The 14,993-nt window shown below is 37.5% G+C and overlaps 1 protein-coding gene across 1 annotated transcript; it reads right to left on the bottom strand.

Annotated features, from left to right (window-relative positions):
- Positions 1–2,741: 2,741 nt before the first annotated feature.
- On the bottom strand, positions 2,742–14,762 carry SIAH3 (siah E3 ubiquitin protein ligase family member 3). The gene is made up of 2 exons (XM_031958376.1): positions 14,509–14,762; positions 2,742–5,873 (listed from the first exon to the last, which is right to left on the bottom strand). Exons 1-2 carry the CDS (start codon positions 14,602–14,604, stop codon positions 5,202–5,204), a joined length of 768 nt encoding a protein of 255 aa, XP_031814236.1. The 5' UTR covers positions 14,605–14,762; the 3' UTR covers positions 2,742–5,201.
- Between the last annotated feature and the right edge of the window lie 231 nt (positions 14,763–14,993).

The following is a 14,993-nucleotide window of genomic DNA, read 5'->3' as shown; positions in this document are numbered from 1 at the left end:
TTTACTTTTTTTTTTGTCTGAGATTATGATTGCTATTTCTGTCTTTAAAAAAAAAACTTCAGCTGATAGATTCTGCTTTTAACCCTAAAAATAGGGTTAAAAACCCTATTTTTAACTCTGTATGTTTCTTGGTTTGAAATGTGTTTCTTATAAACAACATATTGTTGGATTCTGCTTTCTTACCTGTTCTTCCTTTTTATAGGTGAGCTCAACCCATTACCATTCACTGTTATGTTTACTAATTATGTACTTCCTTCTACCCTTCCTTCCTGCTCCCCAGTTTATCCTCTTAAATTCTCTTTTTTGTTTGGTCCCTCCTGAAAAATCTGTTTTGCTTTTGACCACTGTCTCTCTTAATCTGTCCTGTCTTCTATCAGCCCCTCCCTCCTGGTTCCCCTTGCTTTGTACCCCTTCCCCTTCTACTTCCCTGTTGTGTAAAATCTATTTAATGTATTTCTATACCCAAGTGAGTGTGTATTTTATTTCTTCTTTGAGCCAATTACATTTAGAGTAAGGTTCAAGTGATACCTGCTCCCTTCCCCCTTCCATTTTCCCCTCCACTGTAAAAGTTCTTCCTTGCACACCTCTTTTATGTGAGATAATTTTTCCTACTCTTTCTCTCTTTTATCCCTTTTCTCAGTGAATCTCTCTTTCTCAATGCTTAATTTTGGGAGGGAAGAAATTATTCCATCACAGGCAACTCATATTCATGTTCTCTGTCTAATTACATTTCTTCTAACTGTCCAAACAATAATAAAGCCCTTAGGAATGACAATTACTATCTTCCCATATAGGGATTTTTTTAAAAATTACCTTATAATTTCTTTTTCATTTTTACCTTTTTATGCTACTCCCAAACCTTATATTTTAGGGTCAAATTTTCTACTCATTTATGTTTTTTTCCATCCAAAATATCTGAAAGCATTTTCTTTCATTTAATATCCATTTTTCACCCTGAGAGATTTTATTCAGTTTTGCTGGGCATACTTGGTTGTAATATTAGCTCCTTTGTTCCTGAAATGTGTTATACCAAACCATCTACTGTTTTCATGTGGAAGTAGCTAAATCTTGTACAATCCTGACTGTGGCTCCATAATATTTGAATTGTTTCCTTCTTATTGCTTGCAGTGTTTTCTCCTTGACTTGAGAAGTCTGGAATTTGACTATAATATTTCTTGAGATTTTCATTTTGGAATTTCTTTCAAATAGTGATTGAAGGGTTTTTTTTCCTTCTGTTTTACCTTCTAGTTCTAGGATTCAGGGAAGTTTTCCTTGATAATTTCTTGAAATATGATATCTAAGCATTTTTCAAAAGCATGGCTTTCAGGTAGCCCAATAATTCTTAAATTTTCTCTACTTGATTTTTTTTCAGGTCAATTGAATTTCCAGGAAAATACTTCACATTTTATTGTATTTTTTCATTCTGTTCACTTTGATTGTTTCTTGTTGTATCATGGAATCATCAGATTCCACTTGTACAACTCTAATTTTTAAGGAATCTTTTTATTCAGTGAGTTTTTATAATTTTTTTCTATTTCATCATTTCTTCTTTTAAGGCATTTTTTAGTATTTTTGAACCTCTTTTATAAAGTTCTTTTCATTATTCTGAGTTTATTTTTTATCAAACTCCATTTTTATAATTTTCTCGTATTATTCTCATTTTGCCCAATTTTTTCTCTAGCTCCCTTATATGGTTTTTTAAATCCTATTTGAACTCTTTTAGGAATTCTTGTTCAACCTATGTCCAATTCACTTTCTTCTTTGAGGCTTTATTTGTAGCTATTTTGATATTGTTTGTGTCTTGATTTTCCTGCTGATTTTTGGGGGGTCAGGTTCTCTTTTTTGTTGTTTGTCCCCTTTTCTTGCCCATTTATGGTTTAACTTTATGTGAAAGTTGGAATCTGCTCCTAAATGAAGGGGATCCCATCACAAGTTCAGGTTTTTTCATGCTTCTATTTTCAGAACTAGTTCTAGAGATCTGTTAAGTTTTTAATGCTTATAAAATGGCATGATCCAAGGAAAGGTGTGCTAATTGCTCTCCTGGCCTGTATTCTGGTCTTTAACCAGAAGGAGACTTTATTCTACTACAGTGGCAAATATACTTGATCCTGGAACTATATTCACTGTCCTCCTAAAATCTCAAGGGTTAGTGTTCCTTTCTGTCTTAGAACTGAAATCAGGTCTCCTGTTCCATTATGAGTAACCACAGGAACTCTTCTCTACCCTGGAACTATGAATAGTTCCCCTGCCTGTGTGTGGCTGCAAGTGCTACTGCTCTTCTTCACCCTGGAATTGGGACCCAGAACCACATATAACTATTACAACAGGGCCCTGAACCCAAAGGGTCCCCTGCAATCTCTTTCTGACCAGTCCTCTAATCCACTTATTATCTGTAGACTGGGAGCTTCCAAAGTTGCTGATGCTGCTGTTGCAGCTGTTTCCCAGGCCTGCTGCTGCTGCTTTAACCATGGTATGTATTGCACTCCAGACTGTCCACTACTCCAGTGTCATAGACTTCTCTACCTCCTAAGTTGTCTTGGGCTGGAAAAATCCTGACTTTTTGTTGTCTCTGCCATTCCAGAATTCAATATGAAGAGTTATTTTGAAGTTGTTTAGAGGGAATGCTGGGAGAGTTCAGCTCAATTCTTTCCTGAACTTTGCCATCTTGGCTCTACCTCCAACATTTAAATTTCTAATATGGTAAATGCTAATAGACCTAACCCACATAATAAGCTCATGTGGGGGGGGCATTCTTCAATAATTTTTTAAACTGTAAAGAAAATTTGAATTCAAAAAGTTTGAGGATTGCTGCTCTAGATAAATAGGACTGCTCACTATTCCCCAAAGAGGTTCTGCAATGTCAAAGTTTCTAAGCTGCCTTGAATCTCAATATGTTAAAATCTAACCTACTCTCCAAGAATACTTGTTGGAATGTTGTAAAGAGAATCCTTTTTTAGGATGAGTTATACTACATAATTTCATGGGTTTCTTTCAACCGTGAAATTCCATGGATTAAATTGAAATGCTGTCTCTTCCATGAAGCCTTCCTTGGTCCTGACATTTAAATGTAATCTCTCCCTCTGCTATGCTTCCATAGCTCTTTGTTTATAGCTTTTCCATAAAATTAAAAATAATTATCTTTTTTTGTAATAATTTTTATGTCTGTCATCTCCTCTACCAGGCACCCATGTCTTACCCATATCCCCATAGCAGTCCACAAACTTTGCTGCACGTATTTGAATCTTAATAAATATTTGTTAATCAAATCCAAATGTAAGAAGGGCTTCTCCCTCCCAAAGAAAGACCTTTTATTTATTTTGCATATGTTTATAGATATATAGATATATATATATACATGTTGTTTCCCCTGATGATCTATAAGCTCCTTGAGGGTAGCAAATACTTTCCTATCCTCAGTATTTAGCATATAGTAAGCTTAATAAATTTTTATTTATGAATAAGGATGATGTCTTACACCCCCACCACTGATTTATATGTCCATAGAAGACAAATGAAACAGGCTTAAGTGACATCAAGGAAATATTTGGGGTGAGTATTGATATGATTGATCTTCAAGATAACAAAGCATTAGAATGGGCTATAGATGGGGCTCATGGCATTTGTCCCTAGAAAATAGATGATCACATATCCTAAATGTTTCTCATTCCATGGCCTTAAGGCTGGATCAAATGAATAATTGATGTTTCTTCCTAATCTCTTCTATGACTTAATCCTAAACTCTTGAAGGGTAGCTTCTAATTTCATCTAAGTTGCCTTGTATAATATTCAGCACCAATCCACAGATTCACGAGTGCCAATGATGTTTGTATTTTCAGTGATTATAACTGGTGGTGTCCATGGAATGTTTTAGAATATATGATATAGGTGAGAAAAATCTCTTGGGAAGTTGTGAGCTCTTCTAGGGCTGGAATCTGGTCTTCTTCATTTCTGTATACTCTCCTATTCCCTTGTGAATTAATATCTGCCATACTGTGTTGAATTCAAATATATGAAGGACTATCTAGGAAGAGAACTATTCATTTATCTGATGAAGACAAAACACAGGACCTTTCAGTTTGAATATAAGTTCTCTCTCATTTATGCCATGGAATCTGTATTCAATGTCATTATAGAGCTATAGGTTGTAAGAACTAGGTGAAGGGACTGACAAGCTTCATAAACTATATTATGAAGCAGAATATCTGGGGAAATAACTCCATTTCAGAGAGAAATGTTTGCTTTACTTTCTTTTTGGCTTTTTCTGCCTTTCTTTCCCTCTCTCACATTTTATGTCATAGTGAATTCTTAAAAATTACAAGACAAGATAACTCAGGAGAAAATCCAAAAAAGACAGGTGATTTTGAGTCTGATTCAAGAGAAGACAAGACTTGCTATCAGTTTCTTGTATTGGGAAAAGAACTGGATGGTGAGTCAGAAAATTTGGGACCAGGGTCCAACTTTGCTACTTATTATCTGTGTGACCTTTAATTCTCTAAATTTGTCTCCTCATTCATAAAGTTCATTTGGTAAACATTTTAAATAGATTTAGGGGCTTGGATAAGATTATCTCCCCAGTCCCCTCCAAATGTGAATCCCCATGATCCTCTGAGAAAAAGGAACACCAAATTTAAACAGGGATAATGAATGAGAACTAGGAGTTCAACCCAGGTCCTTTACTTCAAAAGCCTATGGTCTAGCAAATGAATAACATTGTCCCTTAAAATGAAGAAATCTATGAGAATTGGGGCAGCTAGGTGTACAGTGGATAGAGCACCACCCCTGAAGTCAGGAGGATAGACTTACTGGATTTTGTCCAATCATACACGAGTAGTTTCATAAACTTAATTAGTTTTGTTCAATCGTACCTGTATGCATGTGTGTGTGTTGGTGATACTGGGTGTGCATGGGTGTGTATGAAGTGTCATGTTGAATAGAAATAACCATTCTGATTGGATAACTATCTTTAAAATACTACATAAAATTGTATCAATGAAATAGGAAATATATTACATTGAGATCTTAAATCACAGGATGTATACATAACATAATGCCCATGGCAGACAAATACTAAATACCACAAAAGACCTGAGATCAAAAAAAGAAGAAGAAAGTCTAGAGTCTTGACGTCCAGAAACCATGGAGATACGGCCAATGGTTTGTTGTTCTTGGAGGCGGTAGTTGTGTGCCCGTGCCCCTGTCCCTTAGGTCTCAGCTTCAGGGGTATGGACCTTGCTTGCTGAGATTGCAATCCCAATTGCCAGACTGCCATTGTCAGAGAAGAGTTGGGCCAGGGAGGTGTTTAATACCAGGCAGTCACCATCAGTGATGATGGAGTCCACACACTCCAGGACCGATCGGGGGGTCGCCTCCCACTTGAGGCGCCTTTGGTTCCTGTTGAGTTCCAGGCGATAGGTGAAGCAGTCAGCCTGAGTTGGGGTCCCAATCAGCATTATGGTGGCGAAAAACTGTGGGTGGCCCTTGTACTTCTCTTGCTTCCTCAGAACCAGTAGGAAGTGGTGACCCAAGCAGGAATGCAAGATGATCCAATCAGCTGGTGCTGGGAGGTTCATGTCTGTGGCCAGGAAGACGATCTCTGCTCCCTGGAGGATATCAATTCTGTGGCTTTTCCTCAGGTGGGACAGTACCACCTCCAGCTGGCCCTCCCATTGGCAGGAAAATAAAGGGCAGATGCAGGGGGGGAGTGGTGCCTCCTGATGGTAAAGGTGGTGAGGGAGGGAGAGATGGCAGTGGTGGTTGTGGTGGTGTTGTTGTTGTTGTTGGTAGTGGCGGTGGTGGTGGTGGAGGTGATGGTGAGGATGGCAGCCAGCTGGCTCTGGAGGGTTCTGTGTGACTGAACGTCTGGTGGACACATACTGCAAAGCAAAGAGAAGCAGGTTAGTGAGAAATGAAGTTTGAGAAACTTCTAGGGCAGGAATTCTTAAAATTTTGTGTTATACACCCTTTTGGGTTTATAGCCTACACTCTGGAAGGCTAGATGGTCTAATGGACAGAATACCAGGTCTGGGGTCAGAAAAATGATTCTTCTTAACTTCAAATATGGCCTCAGACATTAATAGCTGTCTGGGCAAATCATTTCACTCTTTTGCTTCAGTTTCCTCATCTGTAAAATGAACTGGAAAAAAAAGGCAAATCATATCAGTGTCTGTCAAAGAAAAACACAAAGGGGGTCAAGAAGAGTTGGACATGAGTAAAGCAAACAACATCAACAACAGAAATGAACCCCTTCTCAGAATCATGTTTTTATGTGTGTAAAATAAAATACATAGAATTATTAAGGAAATAAATTATATTGAAATATAATTATTAATATATAGACATATATATGAATATAATATACATGTGTATGTATGTATATGGACTTCATACTAAGAACCCTTGCCTTTTGAAGAACCCCATCGGTGAGGAAGTCTAATGTGGAGTTTCTGCTAAGGAAGAGAAAAGGAAGGGAAAAACTCAGTTATATTACAAAAAATAAGTGACAATGGGCAGCTAGATAGTGCAATGGATAGAGCACCACCCCTGAAATCAGGAGGACCTGAGTTCAAATCTGGCTTCAGACACGTAACACTTCCTGGCTGTGTGAACCTGGGCAAGTCACTTAATCCCAATTGCCTCAGGGGGAAAATAAGTGACAAGATTTATATATTTTTTAAAAAACAAAAGAGTATACTGTGAACTTATAGTTCTTAGAGATCCATTGTGTGTGTGGGGGGGAAATAATAATTAAACTTTTTAAAAGTTTTTTTAAATAGATGATTCTTGAAAATTTGTACTTCTCTTCAGTCCCACTCCATTCCCCTCTGACCAGAAGGTAAGACCATGAACTCCATTTAAGGAAAGAGTGCAGCTGAAACATCTCATTTTTCTCCTAGCTATACTACTTTGGGACCTCTTTACTGGACTTCCCCACCATGCACCACAAGTGGGATATGCTCTCCTTCTCTACTCCCTTTCTAGTTTCCTTTTGTGTATTGTCTCTTCTCCCATTAGACTGTGATGTACTTGAGGGCAGGAAATGTCTGCCCTCTCCACCCCCCCATTTAGCAAAGTGTTTGGAATAAAGTATTTGCTTAATAAATATTTATTGACTATTTAGTTACTCAATTGGACTAGGTGACTAATAAGGCTTTTCCAAATATGAGATTTTGTGATTCCTTGAAATCATATTTCATAGACAAGTTGAATTTAAGGTGCCAGTGGAATATATGGATAGATATGTCCTGTAAGCAGTTGAAAATGGGGGGTCTAGAACTCAAAAGAGAGAAGACAGAGTTGAATGTAGACATTTGATGGTTGTTTATGAAAAAATAATGCTTGAAACTGTGGGAATAGAAAATTGCCAAGGGAGATACTATAGTGAAAGAATAAAGCAATCAACCAACAAGCATTTAGTAAATGCTTTCTAGATGACAGGCATTGTGCCAAGTGCTAAGAATATAGCAAAACAAAAACATTCCCTGAACTCAGAATGCTTTCATCTTAAAGGAGAGAACAACTCCATATTCTTCTCTCTTCATCAATCTGGAGTGCTGACCTGATTATCCCCAAGAGTACCAAAGTCTTGAATGTCTTATTGAACACATGCTTAGAAAGCATAATCACCAGCGCCCAGATGACTCTATGACCATCACTGACTTTAAAAAAATTAGTGCTTTCTTTTACATTTAAAAATGGTGCTAAAATAATTGCTATCATTTATCTGTCTATTAAGGTTTACATAGTATTTTGCAAATGCAAAAATCAACTAATTTTAACTCATTAACTCAACAACTCTGGGAAATGGATGCTATTATTATCCCCATTTTACAGATGAAGAAATTGAGACAGAGATTTAAGTGCTTTGTCCAGAGACACAAAGCTAGTAAGTCTGTGGCAGAATTTGAGCTAAGATCTTCCAAATTTTAAGTTCTTGACTCTGTCTACTGTACATTATTCAAAATTATCTCTCCATACTGAAAATATCAATACTAATGATCCATAATCTTTTACATATGTCATTCTGGGAAAGAATATATTTTAGTGGGTGGCTTAGCAATAGCTGCTAAGATTAGGGCCCTGAGTTCTTGTCAACTTTTCTGCCCAGAGTCACTGTATTTGATTCTTTTTTTTTTAATTAAAAAAAGCCACTCTAACCCAATTTCTACTCCCCCTTCCCCATTATGTAGTTTCAATCATGTTTCTTTGTGACTTTGACTTTTGTTGGCACATGGTCTGCAATTTCCTTTTCTAGCTTATTTTTTACACATGAAGCAACTGAAGCAAACAGTATAAAATGACTTGCCCAGGGTTACACAGGTAACACATGTCTGAAGCTGAATTTGAATTCAGATCTTTCTGATTCCAGGACTGGTACTTCATCTACTCTGCCACCTAGCTGCCCCATTTCTCCATTAACCACCATTCTTTTGAAGGAAATCACATGTATGGATATATTTTGAGACAATCAGATCATAAAATTTAGAATTGGAAAGAACCTAAAAAGTAATCTAATCCAATCCTCTCCCCTATTTTATAAATTTGTCCAACATCACACAGGTAGTGCTACAGTAGAAAGAATCAGAAGACCTGAGGTCAAATTCTGATAAATAGTAGACCACTTATTATCTGATTGACTTTAGCAAATCATTTAACTTCTCTAAGCCTCAGTTTCATTCTGGGAAATGAGGTGGTTGATTGGTTGACCCTTGAGACTTCTTTCAGTTTTAAATTTATAGTTCTAGTAACAGATTCAAACCTAGGTCCTACAATTGTAAATCCAATTTTCTGGCAATCTCTCTCTATATATGGCCCACCAATATATGATGCTGCCTGAATCTTTGTTTGTTGAGGAATAGGGGGTTGATAACACAGATATAGTAGATGATCTATATACTGGGAGTCTGAAGCTTTGCATTATTGCTCCCCCCCCCCATTTCTGCCATTTACAACCACCCTGACTTTAGGCAGCTGTTGAATTTCTTTGAGTCAATTTCCTTATCTATCAAATGGCGGTCATAGGATTTCTTCCCTTGCCTTGCCTTTTTTTTTTTGCTTTCCATTCTTTTATCTTGACTTCCCTTCTCTTGACTTGGATTCCGTTGTTTTGCCTTCCCTTCCCTTCCTCCTTTTCCTTCCCTTCCCTTCCTTCCCCTCCCTTCCTTTCCCTTCCCTTCTCTTCTTTTGTTTTGGTTTCCCTTGGCTTGCTTTGCCTTCCCTTCCCTTGCCTTGCTTTGCCTTCCCTTCTTTTGCCTTGCCTTCCCTTTTCTTAATTTGTTTTTCTTGTTTTTACTTCCCTTCTCTTCCCTTGCCTTATCTTAACTTCTCCTCTCTTGTTTTGCATTCCCTTTCTTTCCCTTCCCTTCCCTTCCCTTTTTTGTTTTACTTTCCCCTAGATTACTTTGCCTTCCTTTCCCTTCCCGAGCTTTGCCTTCTCTTCCCTTCCTTTCCCTTACTTTTTCTTCCCCTTTCTTCCCTTTCCTTGCCTTGCTTTCCTTCCCTACTCTTGCCTTGCCTTGTTTTCCCTTCTCTTGACTAATCTGGCCTTCTCTTGGTTTCCCTTCTCTTCTCTTCCCTTGCCTTTCTTTGCCTTGCCTTGCTTTGTCTTTCTTTCCCTAGCCTCTGGTAGTTACATTGTTTTAAGAAATTACCATTAAGGAAACTCCCTCTTCCTTTATAGATTGCCACTTTCTCTTCTACCTATAATCCTAGAAAGTTTTCTGGTACATTGAAAGATCAAATAACCTCTTCAGGGTCAGACAGACAGTATGACTCAAGACTTAAACCCAGTTCTTCCTAACTCCAACATGGATTCTCTATCCATTACATCTTGCATCCTCTTCTTCAGCATTATAGATTTAGATAACAATTCCTAATCTAACAGTCAGATAGCACAGTGAACAGAGTTATAGAACCTGAAGACAGGGAGAGGTCTGAGTTTGAATCCTGCCTTGGTACTTATTAGCAATGTGTCTGGGCAAATCACTTAATCACTATCTGCCTCAGTTTCCTCATCTGTAGAATACCAATAATAAGATCATCTACTTCCCAAAATTATTGAGCACCCAAATGAGATATTTGTAAATTTCTTTGCAAACTATAAAATGTTACATAATTGGTAGTATTTGCATTTCTATTACTATTATTTGGTCCCAGAGCAGTATCATATATTTGCAAGTATTATGAAAAATGTGTGGGGCAGTCTTGGAGTTAGGAGGCCCTGCTTTCAAATCTGGCTTCAGACACAATATTTCCTAGCTGTATGACAGCAAAAAATAAGAAAAGAAAAGGAAAAAAAAAAAATGTGTGGAGCTAAGCAAATATGAGGCACTCCTTTTGGATGGAGAGAACTGGTGGCATTCAGCCTAATTAACTCTCCCCACAGACCTCCTGATTCTTCCTTCCACATCTCGCCTGTAGCCTCTGAGGCAGCAGCCTTAGGACAGAGCCATGTTTATTTTTCATCAGACCCCAGGGAGAGGTGCCAGTGTCCTTGGCCTAAGACTCCATGGTCATAGCCAATGGCCCGCAAAAGAAAAAAAATATCTGAGTGTCTGACTTTGAAAATGATGTGTCTGTCATGAGGACTTAAGACGGTGTGGAAGGATGAAGGCTGAGGAAAGCGGGGGATTTCTAGTTCAGAGAAAATGGCTCCTATTCCATTTCATTTGACCTTCCATGATTTAAAAGGGAAGACTGGAGGGACCTTTGGTCCTGTAGGCATTGGAGTGGCTCTGACAGTTCATTGGTCTGGCAGCTGTGGTGATGTGTTTTAATTTAAACCAAGATCTTCTATGAACCAAGATAATAGCCTGCCTTAACCTATAGTTCCTGATGGAAAGAATAATGAACCCTAATCCTGTTAACGGTGAGCCCCACACATTCCTGGACCAGGGAGCGTTTAATCCATCTAGATTTGCCTGCCTGTTCTTTTGTCTTCTTGCTTTCAGTGGGTTTTATTGCTTCTGGATAACAATGTAGCCAAGTTTATAATCCCCAGCACAGAGAGTGAACCCAATGACTATGCAAATCAAGCAGGACATTATGAACTAATCAAGATTCCTACTCTTGCTGGGTGGCTGTAGGATTATAAAATAATCAACTTGGGCTCCATTCTACTTTTCTCTCCACTTCTCTTGATGAAAGATATGGTTAATTTAAACTATCTGTGGGTAAGCAGGTCATCGAAATGGTGACTGGGAAAAAGTGTTTTTTAATCGAGGCAATGTTAATCTGAAATGTTAATGGTCTTGGAAAATGAATTCTCATCTTCCTATCTAATACAGTGGATGTGTGAGTAATTACTTTCCCTCACTAAACTGTTAATGCAACATTAGTGATTACACTAATTAAAACTAATGAACTCCTACACACTGATAAACCCCTCAGTCAGTCAAGTGGGGGAGGACAATTCTTATATTTAACTTCTTTCTTGGACGATGGATCTTAAATTAACCTTTAGAATAATGCTGGAGATTGGGTTTAGAAATGGGAAGCTTTAGAGACCTGGTATAATTCTTTCCCAGAGATTAACAGCATCCATGAGGCCATTTCCAGCATCAGTGTAATTGAATTTGAAAATGCATTCAATAATATGATAAACTACACTGGTATGGAGTCTAATGGCCAGACTGTGGGATTTCAGGCTAGGTGAGAAAGAGCTTGTCTCTGTCCATATCCCATGACACTCCTTTTTTGATGACTTTCTTTCTCTTTGCAGGTCAGCAATCTGAGTTACAAGATTGTATTTCCCTCAAAAGCCCTCCCTTCCTAGAACATTACCATGATAATCCATTTTGACAGTATGGGAATTGTATGCTCAATTCTATGTGATTGCTGCTTACACTCATTTGCTTTCTACTCATTCATGACCTCATTAATGAGTATTAATTAAGAAAAGACTCCCTAGTACCAGAAGAAGGGCAAGCGTGCTATCCTTCTCATTTCATATTAGGAGAGAGAGATAGGTAAAGAAACTATACTAAGAATCAATTAATCATTCAGGGCATTGGGCACCTCTCTTCCCAGCTTTCTATATCACTGGAATACCAGATTTCTTAAACCAAGCTCTCTGGAATCACTAGGAGACCAAATTTTTTTTTTTTTTTTTACTAGTCTCTCACTCTGGTAAAGGAAAAGCTCCAAACAGGAATTAACTCAAAATCTTTTCTAGATTCCTCAAACTTTTCATTACTGCCAGTTTTTTCTACCTCTCCAATGCATTTATCATAATCAATTGTGTTTGATACTTACTGTATTGTGTAACATCCCTTTCCTAGATTGCAAGCTCCATGAGGACAAATAGCTTACCTTATCTAAACCTTATAATTTCCCTAGCACTTTTCACAGTATTCTGCATAAAGAATGCTCTCCACAAATGCTTTAATTGAATATTGGAGATTGCATTTATATGATGATAAGCAGATTACTAGATTCCATAGCTAATGCTTAATATATTGTTGGTGATGACAGTCTGGGTCCGGGCAAAGGAGCAGCTGAGAAATTCTATTCATGTGTTGTGGGCAGTGGAGATTTACAGTTGATAGTTTCAATATTAGTAAATGGGACCATCTGATAAGAGAGGGTTGGAATTAGGGGATTAAAGAGATAGAAAAGGTTTTGAGTATCTCCTGCATATGATTTCATCAAGTGTACAGCTAAGTCCTTGTAATGACAAACCATATATGATTTGACATGTATAAGCAAAATCATATTATTTGCCTTCTCAAGAATGGAGGCAAGGTGAGAAGGAAAGAATTTGGATCTCAAAAAATTTCAAATAATTGTTATAATTTATATATGTAATTGGGAAATAGTTAATAAAGTAAATAGAAATATTTTTAAAAACACAATGAAATGGGCATAAAGAATTCTTCTTTGTTTTTGATTGTCCTAAGATAGTCTCCTTTCTGATACAAGGAGTGCGCCTTGGTTCTCTCATCCTAGGATTTAGAGAACAAGTTCATATTTATCTTCTTTGGATTCAGTATTTCTAAAGTGAAACCCAATGTTTTCTATATCAAAATTTATCCTATAATCAATTGCTTTACTTCTCTTAAAGGGCCCCACATTGTTCTAATATCCAGGTTTGCAGCCTTGGAATCATGCTTAAATTTACTTTTGCCCTCAATATCCAAGTTTCATTGGTTGCCAAGTTTCATTGATTCTACTTCATCTTTCCATTCATAGCATCACCACCCCAGTTCAGATTCTCATCACTTTTTTTTTTTTTTTTTGCTGAGGCAATTGGGGTTCAGAGTCACACAGCTAGGAAGTGTCAAGTGTCTGAGATCAAATTTGAACTCAGATCCTCCTGAAGTCAGGGCTGGGTCTCTATCCACTGCACCACCTAGCTGCTCTCCTCACCACTTCTTAACTCTTGCCTTATCTATTGGAAAACCTTCTAATTGGTTTCTAGTCTTTTCTCCTCTTTAATCCTTCCTTCATACACCTATCAAAATACAGTTCCTAAGCACTTAAATGAAAATGCCATTTGCCTGCTCAAGGAAAAATGCTCCTATTTCCTCTAGGATAAAATATAAGCCCCTCATCTTGGCTTTTAAAACCCTTCATTATATAATAATAAAAGTATAATAACTTTTCTAAATATTTGCAATATTACTTCTTTTTATAAACTTGCTATTTCCTAAAGTCAGTCCTGTAACTCCTGACTCTCTGCTTTTGCACAATCTTTTCTCCATTTCTAGAAAATACTCTTTCCTTATCTCTGCCTTTTGAAATCCTTACCTTTTTTAAGGGTCAACTCTATGCTGCTTCTTGGTGGAAAGTCTTTTCTGATTTTCAGCAACAGGCACTTGATTTTTGCTCCCAAATGGATGCTGACCATTATGCTGAAACTAATTCAGAATCCTGCTTCATTCCCACCTTTGGATCCACTACCATATCCCAATGATCATTGGATATTATATAATCACTTAAATCATTTGGATAAGCAGGGAACCACCAACAGAAATCTTTCTAATAAGATAGTGGACCTTGCCATTTATAATATAAGGGTATAATGACACCCTTACAGATTTCCCCTCCTATACATTGTTTTATGGCCTCTGATACCCCCAAAGACTCTGTTATTCATCCTGCCATTGCATCCTAAGGACCACTTGGTCATTTCATCTATCTTGAAACTGAAACCTTTTATATCTTTGTCTACCCTAACTAGAATATAAACTACTTGAAAGAAGTTACCTGATCTTCTCTCTGAAACACTTTGCAGAGTGCTTGGCAGACAATGAGTGCTTAATAAATGCTTTCCTATTTGATCCCATAAACAAGTCATTTTACTTTTCTATGCCTCAGATGTTTATTCAGAAAAATAAGGATAACTCAGGTCCCTTCTCAAGTCACTGAATTCCTTAGGGATGTATCATAGAAAGATAAGACCTGAGAAAGCCAGAGCTAGATCCTGGAAAAATTATGAATCTTATTTTCAGTTCAATTCATTAAGTACCAAGTTAGTATCAAGTTCAGTGATAAAGCTGAGGATATACAAACATGAAATTTGTCCATAGATATACAAGTAGTAAGTGTCAGAAGCAGGGATGAACTCTTCCTGACTCCAGTGTCAACTTTCCACTGTCTCTTGGGCATTTATGCCTTGGCCAAAACTGGTTTGTCTGCTTCTTCTTCCCAGGATATTTGCATTTTTAAGCTTTATCCTAATTGTGGAATAAAAAAACAATTAGCAGGTTCTCTCTTACCAGGGTAATTGGGGAAAAGTAGCAAGTGGTTTTTAGCTCCAACTTATTGGGGTTTTAAAAAAAATCCTCTTCGTCAATAGAAAACCTTGCCAAGGCTGGTATTGATTGTTCAGACATATCTAGCTCACTGTTTTCCCCACACCAATTTCATGGGATGTCACTTTCACCAGATCTATTTTAATAGCCTGAATATAATTGCCTGGGGCATCCAAAGTCCCGAGAGAAGCTGGTGCTGGGTTGCTGCCAAATAGCAAAGCAAAGAAAAAAAGACCATAGGAT

The sequence above is a fragment of the Sarcophilus harrisii genome, chromosome 3 (genome assembly GCF_902635505.1).
Source record: "Sarcophilus harrisii chromosome 3, mSarHar1.11, whole genome shotgun sequence".
NCBI classification, from domain to species: Eukaryota; Metazoa; Chordata; class Mammalia; order Dasyuromorphia; family Dasyuridae; genus Sarcophilus; species Sarcophilus harrisii.
Note: the sequence above shows the minus strand (reverse complement) of the source record. Positions and strands in the feature narration are given on the sequence as shown.